General features: G+C 38.4%; 1 protein-coding gene across 9 annotated transcripts in view; it reads left to right on the top strand.

The window, feature by feature from the left end:
- nrxn1a (neurexin 1a) overlaps window positions 1–14,155 on the top strand; it is a 153,732-nt gene extending 139,577 nt beyond the window's left edge. For 7 of the 9 annotated variants that reach the window (XM_060896289.1, XM_060896280.1, XM_060896323.1 and 4 more), the window contains 2 exons: window positions 10,196–10,277; window positions 12,231–14,155. In XM_060896289.1, the coding sequence (XP_060752272.1) occupies window positions 10,196–10,277; window positions 12,231–12,535 (387 nt within the window). In that variant the 3' untranslated portion in view covers window positions 12,536–14,155. The other 2 variants (XM_060896306.1, XM_060896338.1) reach the window with 2 other exon arrangements.
- Window positions 14,156–15,142: the final 987 nt, after the last annotated feature.

Below are 15,142 nucleotides of genomic sequence, written 5' to 3'. Positions count from 1 at the left end.
TCGAGGTCTGCTCTCTCTATATATGTCTCTTTATATTTCTCCTCATTGCACTGCCTCTTCTCTCTCTTTCTCTCTCTTTCTCTCTCTCACTCTCTCTCTCTCTCTCTGGTGCAGTGGGTGTTGTATGAGGCATCATTCAGGCATTGACAGTGAACCCTAATTGCCGTTCTGTAATTACATATCAGTGCTGGAGGGCTGAGCTGAATGATTGACAGGCCTGCTGAGGCCAGGCCAAGCTGATGGGCTTGTCCCCTCATGCGTGATGCCACGTACCGTGATTCAGCCTCCATGACAATGAAATCATAATTTGCTGTGGTTAAAACTAATTCCAGGGCTTATGTATTAAATTACCTCTTGGCTCAAAGGCACCCCAGGCACGTTGTGTGAAATTGTTGGTTATACAATAGCTGATACTGTTTGACCTGTCGTAGCTAAGATTTAATGCCAGCTTATCACAGCCTGATCTGAGCAGATCCTAATACAAAATGGTGGGCACACAGCCATGTGGTTGCCATGGAAATGTACAACTCCACTTCCCTTAACGCTACAGAGTCTACATTCTCCATTCTCACACGGTTTTCTTTTATCCTCTCTCTCTTCCCCCCGTCTCTCTCCTCAAGCCACCACTTGATTAAGGAAATATGTAATGCAGTAACTGTGTTTACATGTTTAATCAGTGATTAGGGCTATAGAAAAATGGGTATGTGAGCTGTGCGTTCTCAGACAGATGCTGATTACAGATGTGTATAGTTTCCATTTAAGTAAAAGAGCTCTTAGTAATCACTACTAATATCTTATCCTGTCTTCACTGTCCTATATTAGCACATGTCCATGTTCTCATCAGACAGAATATTTAAATCTGAGAATAAAGAGAAATGAAATGTGGAGTTTTTATAAAGTGGGTAGAAAAGGATCTGCATTATAAGGCTAGAAATGTCAAGCATTAAATGCCTATATGCTTTTATTATTTCTTGTAACACACTCATAATCAATCATTAAAATCTCATTTGCATATAAAATATGACCAGTATAAGTATGAGTAAACATATTTGTCACTATTATGGCTTTCCACCTTGTTAAAAAAAAATCTAAATTGTATTTACACCACAATGAGTTGGTCTCTTGTAACAAGACGCAACATTGAACAAAATTACTGTGTGCACTTCACCATCTCCCCTGCAGTGCTGCTTGGAGGTCAGGCATCAACAAATCTGGAACGGCTCTCTAGAGTAACATATACATACACAATCATTCCAGGATATCTTTCTATTTCTCTGCTTGCTCATGCTCATTTTCTATAAAACTAATACATTTCTATTTAGACTTGCTTAGTTAGCGTTTGATATAATGACAAATGGACAAAAGGTCTACTGGGTTTCATAATGTAGAATAATCAGATTGAGGGCTTAATACTGTATACTACAGTTAGTGAAGGTTCAATATCTAGACTATTATATATTCTGCAATACTGCAACTAGAGGTAAGTAAGTTAATAATCAATAGATATAGAAAGTCCTTTCAAATAAATATCTTTAGTGGATTAATCCACATTTATGAACCTTAAACATCAGTGTACATAATATCAAAATAAATCAAAAGTCCTACTTGTAGACTTTGCAGACATTTAACCACAGCATTATGAAGTATAGTTATGAACAATAGTGGTGAACTTTACATTATAGAACATAGTGGGGTGTGTGTTTAGAGGAAAATAATCAACATCTGAGTACAGTTAGCAGATAACAGACGTGGTTACTGTTACCACCACAAAGGTTTGTAGCATCCAATAACAGCAGCTAAGATTTATTCCTTTTATCCTACGGAAATTTGCAATAAAGACCATTTTTATTCATTAAAGAACAAATCGTTTTATTTTTATATGTTTATAGTTACATTTAATGACACGTTATTTCTTGTTATCATTTAAATACATATAATTAACCATTTCCTCTCTTTATTCTCCCTCTTAAAGAATATAAGCAAAAAAAAAAACTTACAGTATGGAGAAACTTGGAGAACTTCTGGAACTCCTGTCTTCTGCTTTCCCTGAAAACCTACTGACCTTTAAAAAAAAATGCTGACACTGGCATCTTCTTCCACATATGTTAAATAATTATATTTCTTTATGCAGAAAGCTTTCACCAGTATCAACAGTTACACATTCGTCTTTGTTAATAACACATTTTTGAAATCTGTTTATTATTAGACCTGTGACTAGTGCCTGTGAATGAGATGTTTCTATAGAAAAAAATAATGAATTAAAACAAGTGCATTAATATAAACCTATTATTTGAATCACAGCCAGTGCTGCTGTCAGAGCTGCTGTAGGAAAGCATTAATTCATCAAAACCTACTGACAATACTTGAGAATTCAAGAGTGCTGTGGCGTAAATAACGTTCTTTAAGAAAACCCTCTTGGGAAACTTTACCTATTTCATTATCTCTCTTCTCTGTCTGCAGACATCTTTTTCATTTCATACGGAAGTAGATTAATGCTGGATAAAATTATTCATAAGTAGCATTTTTCCTCTGCAGGCCTTCTATTCAGGAAGGTATTTGGCTTTATTTATGAGACCTGAAAACATTGTGCTATATTCAGCTTTATGTTCCAAAGTTGCAAATAAACAATTGTTCTCAAAGGTAGAAGTCATTTGTAATAAAAAAAAAAAAAAAAAAAAAAAAAAAGATTGCACAACTCCAGTATTTGCATCTGTGTGGTAGATGGTATGTTTAATATTTCTGTCAGAAGCCGACTCTTTTTTGTGAGCTGAGTTCAGGACGACTGAGTTTGAGATGTGTTTGAGGTTTGATCACGGTTTCTTTTTTTTTCCTTCTCTTTCTTATCATCACTTTCTAGATTCCTTTTATACCACCTTATCTCTGGAGCTTTTTTATGCCTGTGGCACATTATCTTCCAACAAATCTCACTCTATATATATAGATATGGGTGTGCATTTTAGCTCAGCAAGACTTATCTGACTGAAGAAATGGTTATTATAATAAGATTGTGTGCTACCTGCGAAACTTTAATAACGAAGGAGGCATAATACATGTCATTAAACAAAACAGGGTATGTTTTTCTAAAAGATCCCAAGACCTGAAATATGAGTGCTGAGTGGCTGAGTGCACATATGATACAGCTTTCTTCTATCAGTGGGATTTAATCTGTTCACTCTTAAAGGTTACATGTACAATCCTTTAAAGCTGAAAACTCTTAAGTATCTAAAGCCGCCTGTAGGAACGCTTTATTTATGAGAGCATAGGATAAAATATGGAAAACATTTACCATTGATTATGACCGTAATTACAATTATCTTTTTTCAATAAATCACAAGGAATTCTGTGAGTCAGTAGGATCCAAATTTATCATCACTTTAGTGACACAAGTCTGTCACCTACATTCTCATGAAGGCTCTAAACAGTTTCCTGCCATTGCGTCATGAGAAAAAAAGAGAAGAAAAACTCAGTCCTGTGAATAAATCCTTTAAGCGTTCAGGCTAAATTGCTTGCACCCCTCAGGTCTTGTGTATATAATGGATACTGATTTTTTTTCCCCGCTTTCCAAAAATGCACTATTGTCTCAGGGCTTCATTTTCACTTAAATCAGCCAGTCAATAGCAGTGTTTGAGCTAGCAGTAAGTGGGTTAATGAAATGATTATCTCTCTCTCTCTTCTCTCTCTCTCTCTTCTCTCTCTCTCTCTCTCGCTCTCTCCCTCTCTCTCTCTCTCTCTCTCTCTCTCTCCCCCCCGCCCTCTGGTTCTTTTCTACATAGTTGTTTCCTGAAAAAAACTTTAATCACTCTTTCATCAAAAAATGATCGTACATCCTGATATTTTGAATAATTTAATGAATTTGTTTATTATGTTTTACAGAAATATTATGTAAAAACTGCTATTTTCATTGCTAATTTAATTTGGCAGCTCCTGAAATGCACCCAAAAATCCACTGCCACGGTCTTCACTGCCACACCCGTCTACATGGTGTTGTGTTGTGGATTTTATTCGTTTTTTTTTTTTTTTTTTTTTTTTTTTTTTTACGAATACATGAAATGACATTTATAGTTTACGGCCACACTCTTGCGTGTACTCCACAGTCACAGTAAACAAATTGAGTCCCATGAGACAGATGGTGGTGCAAAAAAAGCACATAAATTCAAGGAAAGAGCTTCTGCTGTGTGTGTGTGTGTGTGTGTGTGTGTGTGTGTGTGTGTGTGTGTGTGTGTGTCAGAGTGTTAACATTCCCTGGATACAGTGCAGAATCTGAGTTAAAGGCTCCATAATCTGTTTAACGGTGCTTAATTTTGCTCAGGATAATGATAGTCCCTCCTTTAGTTATAGCAGTAAAGGAGAAAGAGTGTAAGGTAGCTTATACTGCAGTGAGCATCGCCTCTCTGTCATGTTGATCCTCTATAATACAAGTGTTGCGTAACACATGTTGCAAAACATTGCTCCCAAGCTATTGCCTTTGCTGTGGAAGCCTATTATTATTTTAAGGGTATATGTTATGGGTAATGTTTGATATTAGATTGTGTTCTATGTCTCCGTAGCATCATGGGAACCAATACTCACATCAACAGTTCTTATAACAAAAAAAAAAGAAAAGAATGAAAAACATTCTTAGTAACCAACCCTTAGTAACCTCTGGCTCAGCGGGGTTCCTGATTGGCCAAAGTTAGTCAGGTGATCCAGACAGACTGCTCAGACTCTTACCATCTTTTTCCATCTCTCTTGCTCTCGCCCCCCTCTCTCTGTGTGTATATCACACTCTTTCTCGTTTTCTCTCTTCTACTGCTGCTCCACTTGCCTTCTCCCTCTCTCTCTCTTTCTCTCTCTCTCGCTCTCTCTCTCTCGTACTCTATAGAAGGCACTGATAGGCTCTCCTGATGCGCAGACAATTTATCTTCCTCATCTCCCTACCAGAGTAGGACTTCTCCTGGCATCACTATTGATCTCACAGAACGGACTGAATTTACGCGTGTTGCTTTAGGAGCAGAGACATCAGGAAGCGAGAAAAAGGGAAAAAAGAAAAAGCCAGGACACACTCTTACTTAAAAGAGAGAATAAACAAAGGCATCAGCTGTGTAAAGGAAGCAGGCAGAGTAGCCAGGCTGCTATGGATGCGAGATGGCATTGTTCCTCATCCCAGGTAGTTTCTCTTTCTCACGGTCGCTCAACCATCTAGCCATCTTCGCATGCAGAGGCTTTATTTTTTCATAATCATGCAGGGGGAAGAGGCAGGCACCTTTTGTCTGCACCGTGCTGGGAGAATGACGAGGAGGAGAAAGGACATGAGGAAAAGTTGTAGTGCTTTGAAAAGAAACAATAGTTGATGCCATTTCTTTAATCCAAATGCATCAGCACCGGTTTCTCTTCTCAAGCCGACAGTTGCTTTTTGGTACACTGTTTTCCGCTTACATTCTTCATCCAGTTTCCTCAACCGCATGACACCATCTCTAGTTCATCCACCACACTTCCCTTTCTGTACAGCTTTCCTGTTCCCATTCTTATATCATATCATATAAGAGCCTGTTTGTACACTTTAAGATCATAAGATCATCTAAAGTATGTACTGTTGCCCACGGCAACAGAAGATAAGAAGTCCCATAAGATTGCAGTGAAAAACTGAGCTCAAAGTCCAAGATTCCTCCAGCTGTAGCTCACTTTTTTTGCCAGGATTGGATTTGGGGACTGGGGCTGAGGGCATGGAGTTTCTACAGCCATGTGGTTGATGTTTTTCTCGCACTCAAACTCCATTCAAGCTTCTTGATCTCTGATAAGTCTAAAAATTTTCACTAGCTATAAATAAGTAAATATTTTCTGGTCACGCACATTAAATTTCTAAATGGAGGCAATTTGTAAAGGGAATTGTTTCTCTCCTTCCATTCAGCCAGCATTTTAATTATTAATATCCATGTGAGGGTGAAGGATATGATCAGGATATACATCATTTTTGTTTGTTTGTTTGTTTGTTTGTTTGTTTGTATTTTTGTTTTGTGAACTCCTTCTGTGATCATGCGCAGACATTCTCATTCTCAGGAACAATGTTGACTTTCACCAGTCTTTTACGATATTACTCTATTTCGAAAGCCTAAAGGAGAAGAAGAAGTGCAAATCAAGCACAGAAGTCAGCAGTTCCTCTTTCATTACTTTAGTTTTAATAATTGCCATCACGAAACCTTGTATGTATTAAACAGTGAGAGTGCACCAATGTCCCTGGGCCTTTCTTTGCACTCTACACTCCCAATCTTTTTTCCTGTCTTATAAAACCTTTTCTCTGTCGTGGTTTCTATAAGAGGAACCGGCTGTGTGAAGAGGGCAAGAAACACTGCAGTGCTTCTGAAGAAATTTTTATTCCATGAGTGTAAGCTTTCAGTTTTATTAAAACACACCGTTCTCTGAGGTGAGAGCTGAGAGCCGAAACCAAGCTCTATTTAGCACCAGGACTGCTGCATGAATATTCACATCTCATTAGCAAAGAGAGCTAAGCAAAGCCAAGGCACTTTGATGTTATTACACTCTCACAGACTTTCTCTTACCCAAGAAACAGAGAAAGAAATCTATGCTTGGCTTGTCTTTGCAGGTCCCAGCTGAGCCACAGAGTTTTTTTATTTTTTTTTTTCCTGCCATTTGTAACGGTCTATATCTCCATGGCAACAGAAACAGACGGTCATGCCTGTTGAAGGTAGCAGGAATAGAAGTGAATGCTCGCACCGACTACCAAGAAGAGAGAGCGAGTCAGTCGAGGAGGAGATGGCAATAAGAGCTACAGAAGATGGCACTCCAACAGCAGGCTGTGAAATATAGATTAGGTTTTTAGAGTGGAGGATTATTATAGAGCTGAAACAAGAGCTATAAGCGGCAGACAAGGGCGTGATGTCTATTAGTAGCAAATGGATGGAGTTGGTTTGCAGTAATGCTCCTTTTGACTAGCCTGCTTGGCGGTGTTAAAATTAGAGCCTGAAGGTATTGGGATAGTGGTTAGGACTCAGGAGAAGGCAGAGAGGTTGTGAGTCTGTGTCAGCTCTTTTTTGCCTCAGCTCTTTTTTTTTTGTACCATGGCTCTCTGTGGCAGTTGGGGGGGTAATTGGAGAGGGTGAACAGGGGTGGTGCTTTCTAATTAGAGCACAGCTGGTTCTCAGTATAAACGTAGGTGAGCTGAGCTTTCGCTTTTCCCTTTCTCTGTGTCTCTCCACTCTCTGGTGCGCATGCTTTCTCCACTTGTTTGGCAACATGTCAGGCTTTTCATTGTGCTTCATGGCTGCTCAGTAATTATATACAAGAGAAACAGAGGAAACGTAGAAAGAGGATCATCCACTGAGATGCTCTGACAGGGTACCCATAAGTTAGAGCAAACTATCTTCTCTTCTTTACTTTAACCCATGTTGTGTCTCCTTTCCCCCCCATGTCCCCATGTCCAACTCGGCACAGCTGTTGAGTAGGCAGAGGAGGATGGTAAAGCACAGCAGATGGAGGCTGAGAGCTCAGTCTTAGTCATATTTGACTTTTATGGAGCCTCATGCTCACTGCTTGTGTAATACCACATCTGAGGAGTCTGATTTTAGTCCTGACACTTCAATGAGACTTTTCACTTCTGAAAGGAAAGAAAGAGCTAGAAAAAAGAAAGAGAAAGGACCTATAACATGCAGATGTGGTGTGGCAGAAGTTCACTGAGCACATTTACATTCTCCAAATAATGACTTTGGCAATAATTCCATGATGTTTATGAATTTAGTAACTTTTTAGATTCATATTTCCTTAAAAATACGTCATTTAATAGAAAATTAAAATTACAGCAACATTTCTTCACAAATAAAATGTTCTTCTGGTAATTCTGTGCTGTTTACTGCTTCTGCTGTGGCGTGTCTCTGTGTGGTTTTATCAGTTTAGATGTGCTGAGCTTCCTGATTACTGAGGTCCATAGAGTCCAGATCAACAAGATTTTGGAATCAGTTTCTAAAAGCAATGGCTTGACAGGATCATTTTCAGGGGTAAAAATTACAAAGAAAATTGAAATTAAAAGTTATTAAAAGAGTAAATTATAAATGCCTATATTTACATTATGTCTACTGTATAAATAATAAATAATTGAGTTTAGGTCTCTCTAAATGTACCCACAGATGTTGCTTATTTCCAAACACCTCAGCATTCATCTCATAATTATTGAAGATACATAGGTACGCAAATTACATAGTTAAATAATAATTTTAACTTGTCATACTACATGGTTTACATGACACAGTTTAATTGTAGGTCTAATGCCTTTTAACAACAAAAGCAGCTTTATTGATATCCACATGTAGCTCTGGATCCCTAATGATCAAAATCCAGAGGTGAAAGAGGCAAGGAAAACTCTCTGAGATGACGTGATGAAGAAGAGAAACCTTAACAGTTAATTTATTATTAATGTTTCTCAGATTTCATTTGACTTAAAATAATTCTCCTCCTAACATTAGTAACCCAAGCCTAATATCAGCGTATGTGATGGTGTGCTGCCAGTAAAGCAAGGAAAGGTGCATTAAAATAACTGAGTAAAGCTATAGAGTCTCTCTCCCTCTCTCTCTCTCTCTCTCTCACCATCACTCTACAGTATCACTCTATCACTCTCTCCCCCTCTCTCTCTCACTATCACTCTATCTCTCTCTCTCTCTCTCTCTCTCTCTCTCTCTCCTCTCTCTCTCTCTCTCTCTCTCTCTCTCTCTCTCACTATCACTCTATCTCTCTCTCTCTCTCTCTCACTATCACTCTATCACTCTCTCTCTCTCTCTCTCTCTCTCTCTCTCTCTCTCACACTATCACTCTATCACTCTATCTCCACCCCCCTCCCACCCTATCTAACTCTCTCTCATTCTCTCCCGTCTGCTATCTGCCCAGTGCCCCATCACTAGGGATCTAAATTATTTACCCGCACTGACCTACTTGCAGAGCGTTTGAGAGTTGGGAGTTGAAGAGATATTGCTGTGAGCAAAAACGGCTGCCGTGTGGTTATGGCAACTACACTGATATAACTGTGCAGGGGCACTCCCACTCCCACCATCTCACGCTTGTTCTTTCTCCCACTATTGTTTGTGTGGGGTGGAATCTGTGATGCCGATGAGACGTCCTGACTGGAGTGGGCACTGCCCTGATGCCTGTGGGTAGTGTGTGTGTATGTGTGTGAAACTACATAGAGGCAGATCGATGTTATATCCATCTCTGCCTTTCAGTCGACTCACACACAGACAGGCATGCGCCAGCTGGCGTCAAATCCACACAGGGCTAATCAGAGAGGTGTGAATGCTGGCGCTGAATGAATGCCACCACTTCACATCGTCAGATTCTTACTGGAGAACGGAGAAGAATGTAGCACCAACATTCTCCACACTGAGCAGATCAGCTTTACAGACACAGACGATCATCTAAGTTGATTTTGTGCTGATCGGCTGCAGTGGAATTTCATCGACAGAAAAATCACGGCAATGGCTTTCTTTCCTTTTGGGACTATTACCGGAATAGAGGCAAGATTTTGCTATGTGTTGTTTGTTACTTATTTGCATTTGCGTGTATCGTATATATGGCCTTGTTCCAATTCCTTTTGGTTTTCAAGGAGGGATGGGAATAATGTTATCCGTACGCATTTTGTACAAAATGAAACTACAGTGTATACTGATATTGTATACTGTTGTGTTTGTGAAATATGCACGTAAATGTTTCTTTAAGCTAACACTGTTCTGTAACTGTAGCTCAATTTAAACTTATGATAACATGGTCTCAGGCTTGCATGAATAGTTTGTAGGAAGGTTAGTGTTACTTTTTGTACAAAACTGAAGACGGTCCTGTATCCAGCCATATCACTTAAATTCATTTTAATGAAATCAGGATTGAAACTTGGGTTTGGCATGAAAAAAAAATGAGTGCATGTTATACAGCACTTACATGATGCTTACTATTGAACCGTTGGTTTATTGCCCTTGAGGGTAATGTGTGTTGGGGAAAGAGTGCTAGGCCTGTGGATATATACAAGGACTGTAGAGCTTCATGTTTCTCTCTTTAGCGGTGATCTTTGTTTAGTTCTCTTCAAACAGCACCAGCATCCTCTGTCTGTGTCTCCAACAGGCTCATGGCTCGGATGAGACAGCCAACATACAAAAGCTTAATGTTGGAAATAAACATTTTTTAATAAATCTCTCTCTTGCTTTCTCTCTCTGCCCCACTCTAGGACGATCTGTTAGTAGCATCAGCTGAATGTCCCACTGATGATGAAGACATCGACCCGTGTGACCCAACATCAGGTGGGTTAGGTTAGTCATCTTTCTTTTTTATTATTGCTGTCCATGTGTCTTTCTTTTGCTGCAGCTCATTTTCCGTAATAGCCTTAACGTCAACAATTTAAATAAATCTCTGGTTACCATAAACTCTGAGTCAGTTTATTGTAAACTACCTTTTTCCATGAAATCTAATAACTGGACATTTGACTAATAGGGTTTCATATGTGAAGATCAGCATTGGATCTATTATAATAATTTAATATATTAGCATTATATAATAATAATTTCAATGGTTTATTTAACATATTTGACCTAGGCATGTCATGGTGGAGAAAAAACACACCTTTTGGGACTTGAGACATTGGCTGATGATTAATGAATGTAGATCACTAGGACATTAATACAATGACTAATTATTTATTACAAGGAAGAAAGGAACTACCAAGAGCAGTTTCTATTATGTAACACATAATACAAATATGCACATAATGACCAGCATGTAATCTTTTAAATGGAAGGCTTAAGGAGTAACGTTGAGAATTAAATAGATAGTTTCATGTATAAATATTTTAGGAATCTAAGAACCATTAACTATTCAAATAGCCCATGAGGAAGCCATTCATTTATAAATCATAGTTTGTTTTCTTTGATAACACTCATAATTTTTAATTTCAGAACCATCCATTCACTGCTTAACATTGTTTAATTAAACGTCTTAATTTTCTTTTTAAATCAGCTGGAGTTGTATCATGATTTTGTCTCATGGGTGTGTGGGTTTTTGAATGTAGTGGTTGAAGAACAGTGATTTGGAAAAGGCCACTGAGCACAGATTGTAAACCTTTTCCGAAATTCTCAAAATTCTGGCTACATCCTAATGCTGTCAACTGCATTTGACAAAGAATTAAAAGAATAAATGTTAACAGAAATAGGTTTTTTCAGCAGCTCCATGCAAGCTGCAAGTGACCCATGCATTTGTTCCATTTACTGTAGTGTTGTAAGCATGTCAGTGAAATAATGAAAATTCCTCTCCTAAGGCAAGAAATTGTACATTTCAGAATAACGTGAATAATGTGAATGAGGCTATTATAGTCAGACAGAGATAAAGCTGAATAATAATGTTAGCAAGAATTAACTTTCTGTTGTTTCCCTGCATTGTGATGTGATCACTCTATTACCCAAATGCACCGGCCAAAAACTTGATTTGTTCTTCCGATACATTTATCATCACATTTTTCCACACCTGCAGGCTGCGGTTGACTCAGCGACAGTAAGGGAACTTGTTTGTTTCGGGTCTCATTTCACTACGGCTTTTTACAGTCCTGCCTGCAGCCATGCAGATGCCGAATTATTCCCCTTTCTCATTGTGACTTAAAGCAAATCATGACATAAATCACAAAAACGGATCACTATCTCTCTGCTCGGAAATAAACAGCAAGTAAATGAAGCTTGCTCAGTGGTCGCCAGAGATAAAAAATGTCTGGCACATCCAATTTAATCACTGTGTGTTAGTGCATCAGCCAATAACAAGGTGCACTTTATGGCTTGCTAGAGTCAATGTGATGAGTAGATTGCATTAAAGCTGTAAAGTGAATGCAGGCGAAAGGCCAACGCCTTTGAGATGCACATATCACTGGTATCATGGATTTTTTTTGATGTACTATATATGCTACAAAGCAGTTAGTGAGTTATCAGTCAATCCATTTGAGCAAATCCATTTTTTAAATGATTGATTTTCTTCATCTCTAGCCTGCTTTGTATCTACCCTTCATATCAATTCCTTATAAAACTCTCTGGCTTATAATCAAAGGCTTACTACAGACTGTACTACTCTGCATGCTGTAAATGTTTGAGCTGATTACTCATTAATGCTTGGCTAATCAATGATGAAATCCTGCTGCTGGAAAGCAGATAGATTAATGACGAATTGATAATGAACAGTCTCACTTTTTCTGTCTTTGCCATATACATCTACATATATATATACAGCACACCCTCCCCTGCCGGAAGCGAAGGGTTACCCGAGCCCAGAGGTGATTCGCGAGTCCAGCAGTACCACGGGCATGGTGGTGGGCATCGTAGCAGCTGCCGCCCTCTGCATCCTCATCCTCCTCTACGCCATGTACAAATACCGCAACCGGGATGAGGGATCGTACCACGTGGACGAGAGCCGCAACTACATCAGTAACTCAGCCACGCAGCCCAATGGAGCTGCTGTCAAAGAAAAACCCATCGGCGTGGCTAAGATCTCTAGCAAGAACAAAAAGAACAAAGACAAAGAGTACTACGTCTGATCCCACAGACTCCCCCCTCCCAGTTCCTGTGTTCAGAAGCAACACAGGCCAAAGGGAGGAGACGCCAACCCTGTGTATAGTAATTAAGAGGAAAAAAAGCACAGTCTTAGTTTTAACTGAGACACAGATATACTGTTACTAACAATAAGAACATATAATTTATACTCAAGCACACAAGAACAATATGAAGCTATGCGTGTGTACAAAAGGAATCAAGTGATGACAGGACCCTTGAAAATAAAAATCAATTCTCTGGATAAGTACAAGCCAGTACAGCCCTGTATGTTAGGGTGAATCTCTTAAAGACATGGCCGCTGGTCAGAACTGAGGTCTTACTGTGTTTCATATTATGTTGCCTGTGTATGTGTTACTGGGACATGCCCTATACATGCAGAAAATCCATAAACGTCTGGAAAATTAAAGACATTCACTACACGTAAGGAACAAGTGACTTATTACACTGAGAAGCTACCTACTGTACGATCGTTCAATCAGCCAAAGTATTCGCCCCCTCTTTTCTAAATGGCAGTGTTGGCCATCTGGAGACAGAACCAAACTGAAGAGAAAGATGAAGGATCCAAACATAAGACGACATTCAGAATGAATGCCTTTGATCAAAGAGGACTGTGGAGGCTTTATTATAAAGCGAATCGCAGAATCGATCGTTGTTTCTATTTGTATGTTTGTCATGATAATGACAGCAGCAACGAGGTGGTGATGCTGATGAATAAGGTATAGAAAGGTGGGCTCGTTTGGCGATAGTTTGAGAAATACTCCATGCACGTGAAGTATCTTATTACATATGTTTATATACGGTGCAAAGACTATCTATGTGTGCTCTCTGGACTGTGGCTGAAGTGGTGTTTTATAGCCTGTTATATAGATGATGCCAACTACAGTATACCTGCTCTTCAAACATTTTCTAGTAAAAGCAACTGGGAAAATTATTAAAAACAGAAAAAAACTAAATGTCAGTGTGTTGCTATAGAGATAGAACCGTTTCTGCCATTAGCTATGAACATTTGGGCTCCTGTATTTTTTTTTTCTCTCTTTTATGCACACCTTCAATGCCAGTATTTTATTTCTGCCATTATTTTTTAATTTCGCAACTATTCCATTTGTTCAACATACAAAAGACACAAACACTGGTTTGGATTTGCGAAAAAGCAAATCGTCACAATGTAAAATGATTGGAACTGTTAAAGCAATATCATTTTGCTCTTCTGACATGGATTTATTATGAGATGACATCATATTGTAAAAATAAATAAATAAATAAATAAATAAACGGATCCCAATATATTAGGTATTAAAATATGTCAGCCAGAATACACAAATTTCAACAAAATCTAAAAATGTATTGTTTGTGAACACACCTCTTTGCTATATTGTACTACACTGAATGCACAAGAGGCACAAAGTACATAATAGTTTCAGAATAAATGTTGGATTTCTTTTGTTTGTTTTTTTTATTTGTTTTTATTTGTGTACAATTTTTCTATGATACCTTCTTTTGTTTTTATTGTGACAATTCTTTAATGACCTCAAAGTGAAAATTTATTATGAAAAAAAAAAAAATAGTTTTGAAAAATCGAACAAATAAATAAAATATTAATTAAGACTAAAAGCTATTTGCCTCTTATTGTTCATGTTACCAAATCACATCAAAGATTTTGGCTAGGACGTTTGATGTAAATGCTGTTTTTTATTTGATTTTGTAGTACATGTGTTTATTTCTATTTTTTATTTCTATTTTTCTATTTATCCCTGTGTGTTTTTTTTGGATTGAATGTTTGTGTAGGTGACAATTAGAGTAGGACAGAAAAATAAAAACATCCACATGTGAACAGGCAGAAAGACTGCTGCTATAAACTGTTAGAATGAAAAGATGAGTGGTGTTTCACAAAGTGTCAGAAAATCACCAAAGAATGAGAAGAAAAAGAACTGGCAGTGAAAAACAGAGACACACTTTTTCCTCCTATCCACCTCAAGTTGTCATTCAAATATACAACTATATTGCAATGCTGTCTGTGATGTAACTAGTGCACTGGCTGTTCCCTCCCCTATGCTTTGGTGCATGATTGCAAAAACTCTCTAGCTAGTGCACTAAGTAGTAAATATTGTGTAGGTTTGGTACTACAGTATATGTTTTCTAGGGCTGGCAGCATAGCCATAATATACTTTGCATTTTGTAGGGAATAAAGCATAAGCCTCTGCCAGCTTGCTTTCTTCCCATAGTGCATCCTGGTGCCATTTTTCCCCAGGTACACTACACACACAGTTGTCAACATGATATAAAAGAAAACGAGTCATAAAAGCCAAGCCTCTTTCTTCCATCGCTTCATGGTGCATTTCTTTATTCACATACCCATTGTACAGTAGGCGATTTTGGTAGTAGACAGAGGTCAGCATGGGCACTTGGACCGATCTGCAGCTATGTAGCCTCATACACAACAAGCTGCTGTGACGGACACCTTTCTGTCATAGCCAGCATAAACTTTTTCAGCAATTTGAACTTCAGTAGAGATTAGAGCAGAAAAGGAAGCTTTTACGTCGCACACTCATCACTGAGTACTGAGAGCTCATGATCCTGTTGCTGGTTTATTG

Source organism: Tachysurus vachellii, chromosome 2 (genome assembly GCF_030014155.1).
Source record: "Tachysurus vachellii isolate PV-2020 chromosome 2, HZAU_Pvac_v1, whole genome shotgun sequence".
Classification (NCBI taxonomy): Eukaryota; Metazoa; Chordata; class Actinopteri; order Siluriformes; family Bagridae; genus Tachysurus; species Tachysurus vachellii.
The sequence above is the reverse complement of the archived record's forward strand: the minus strand, read 5'-3'. Positions and strand labels throughout refer to the sequence as shown.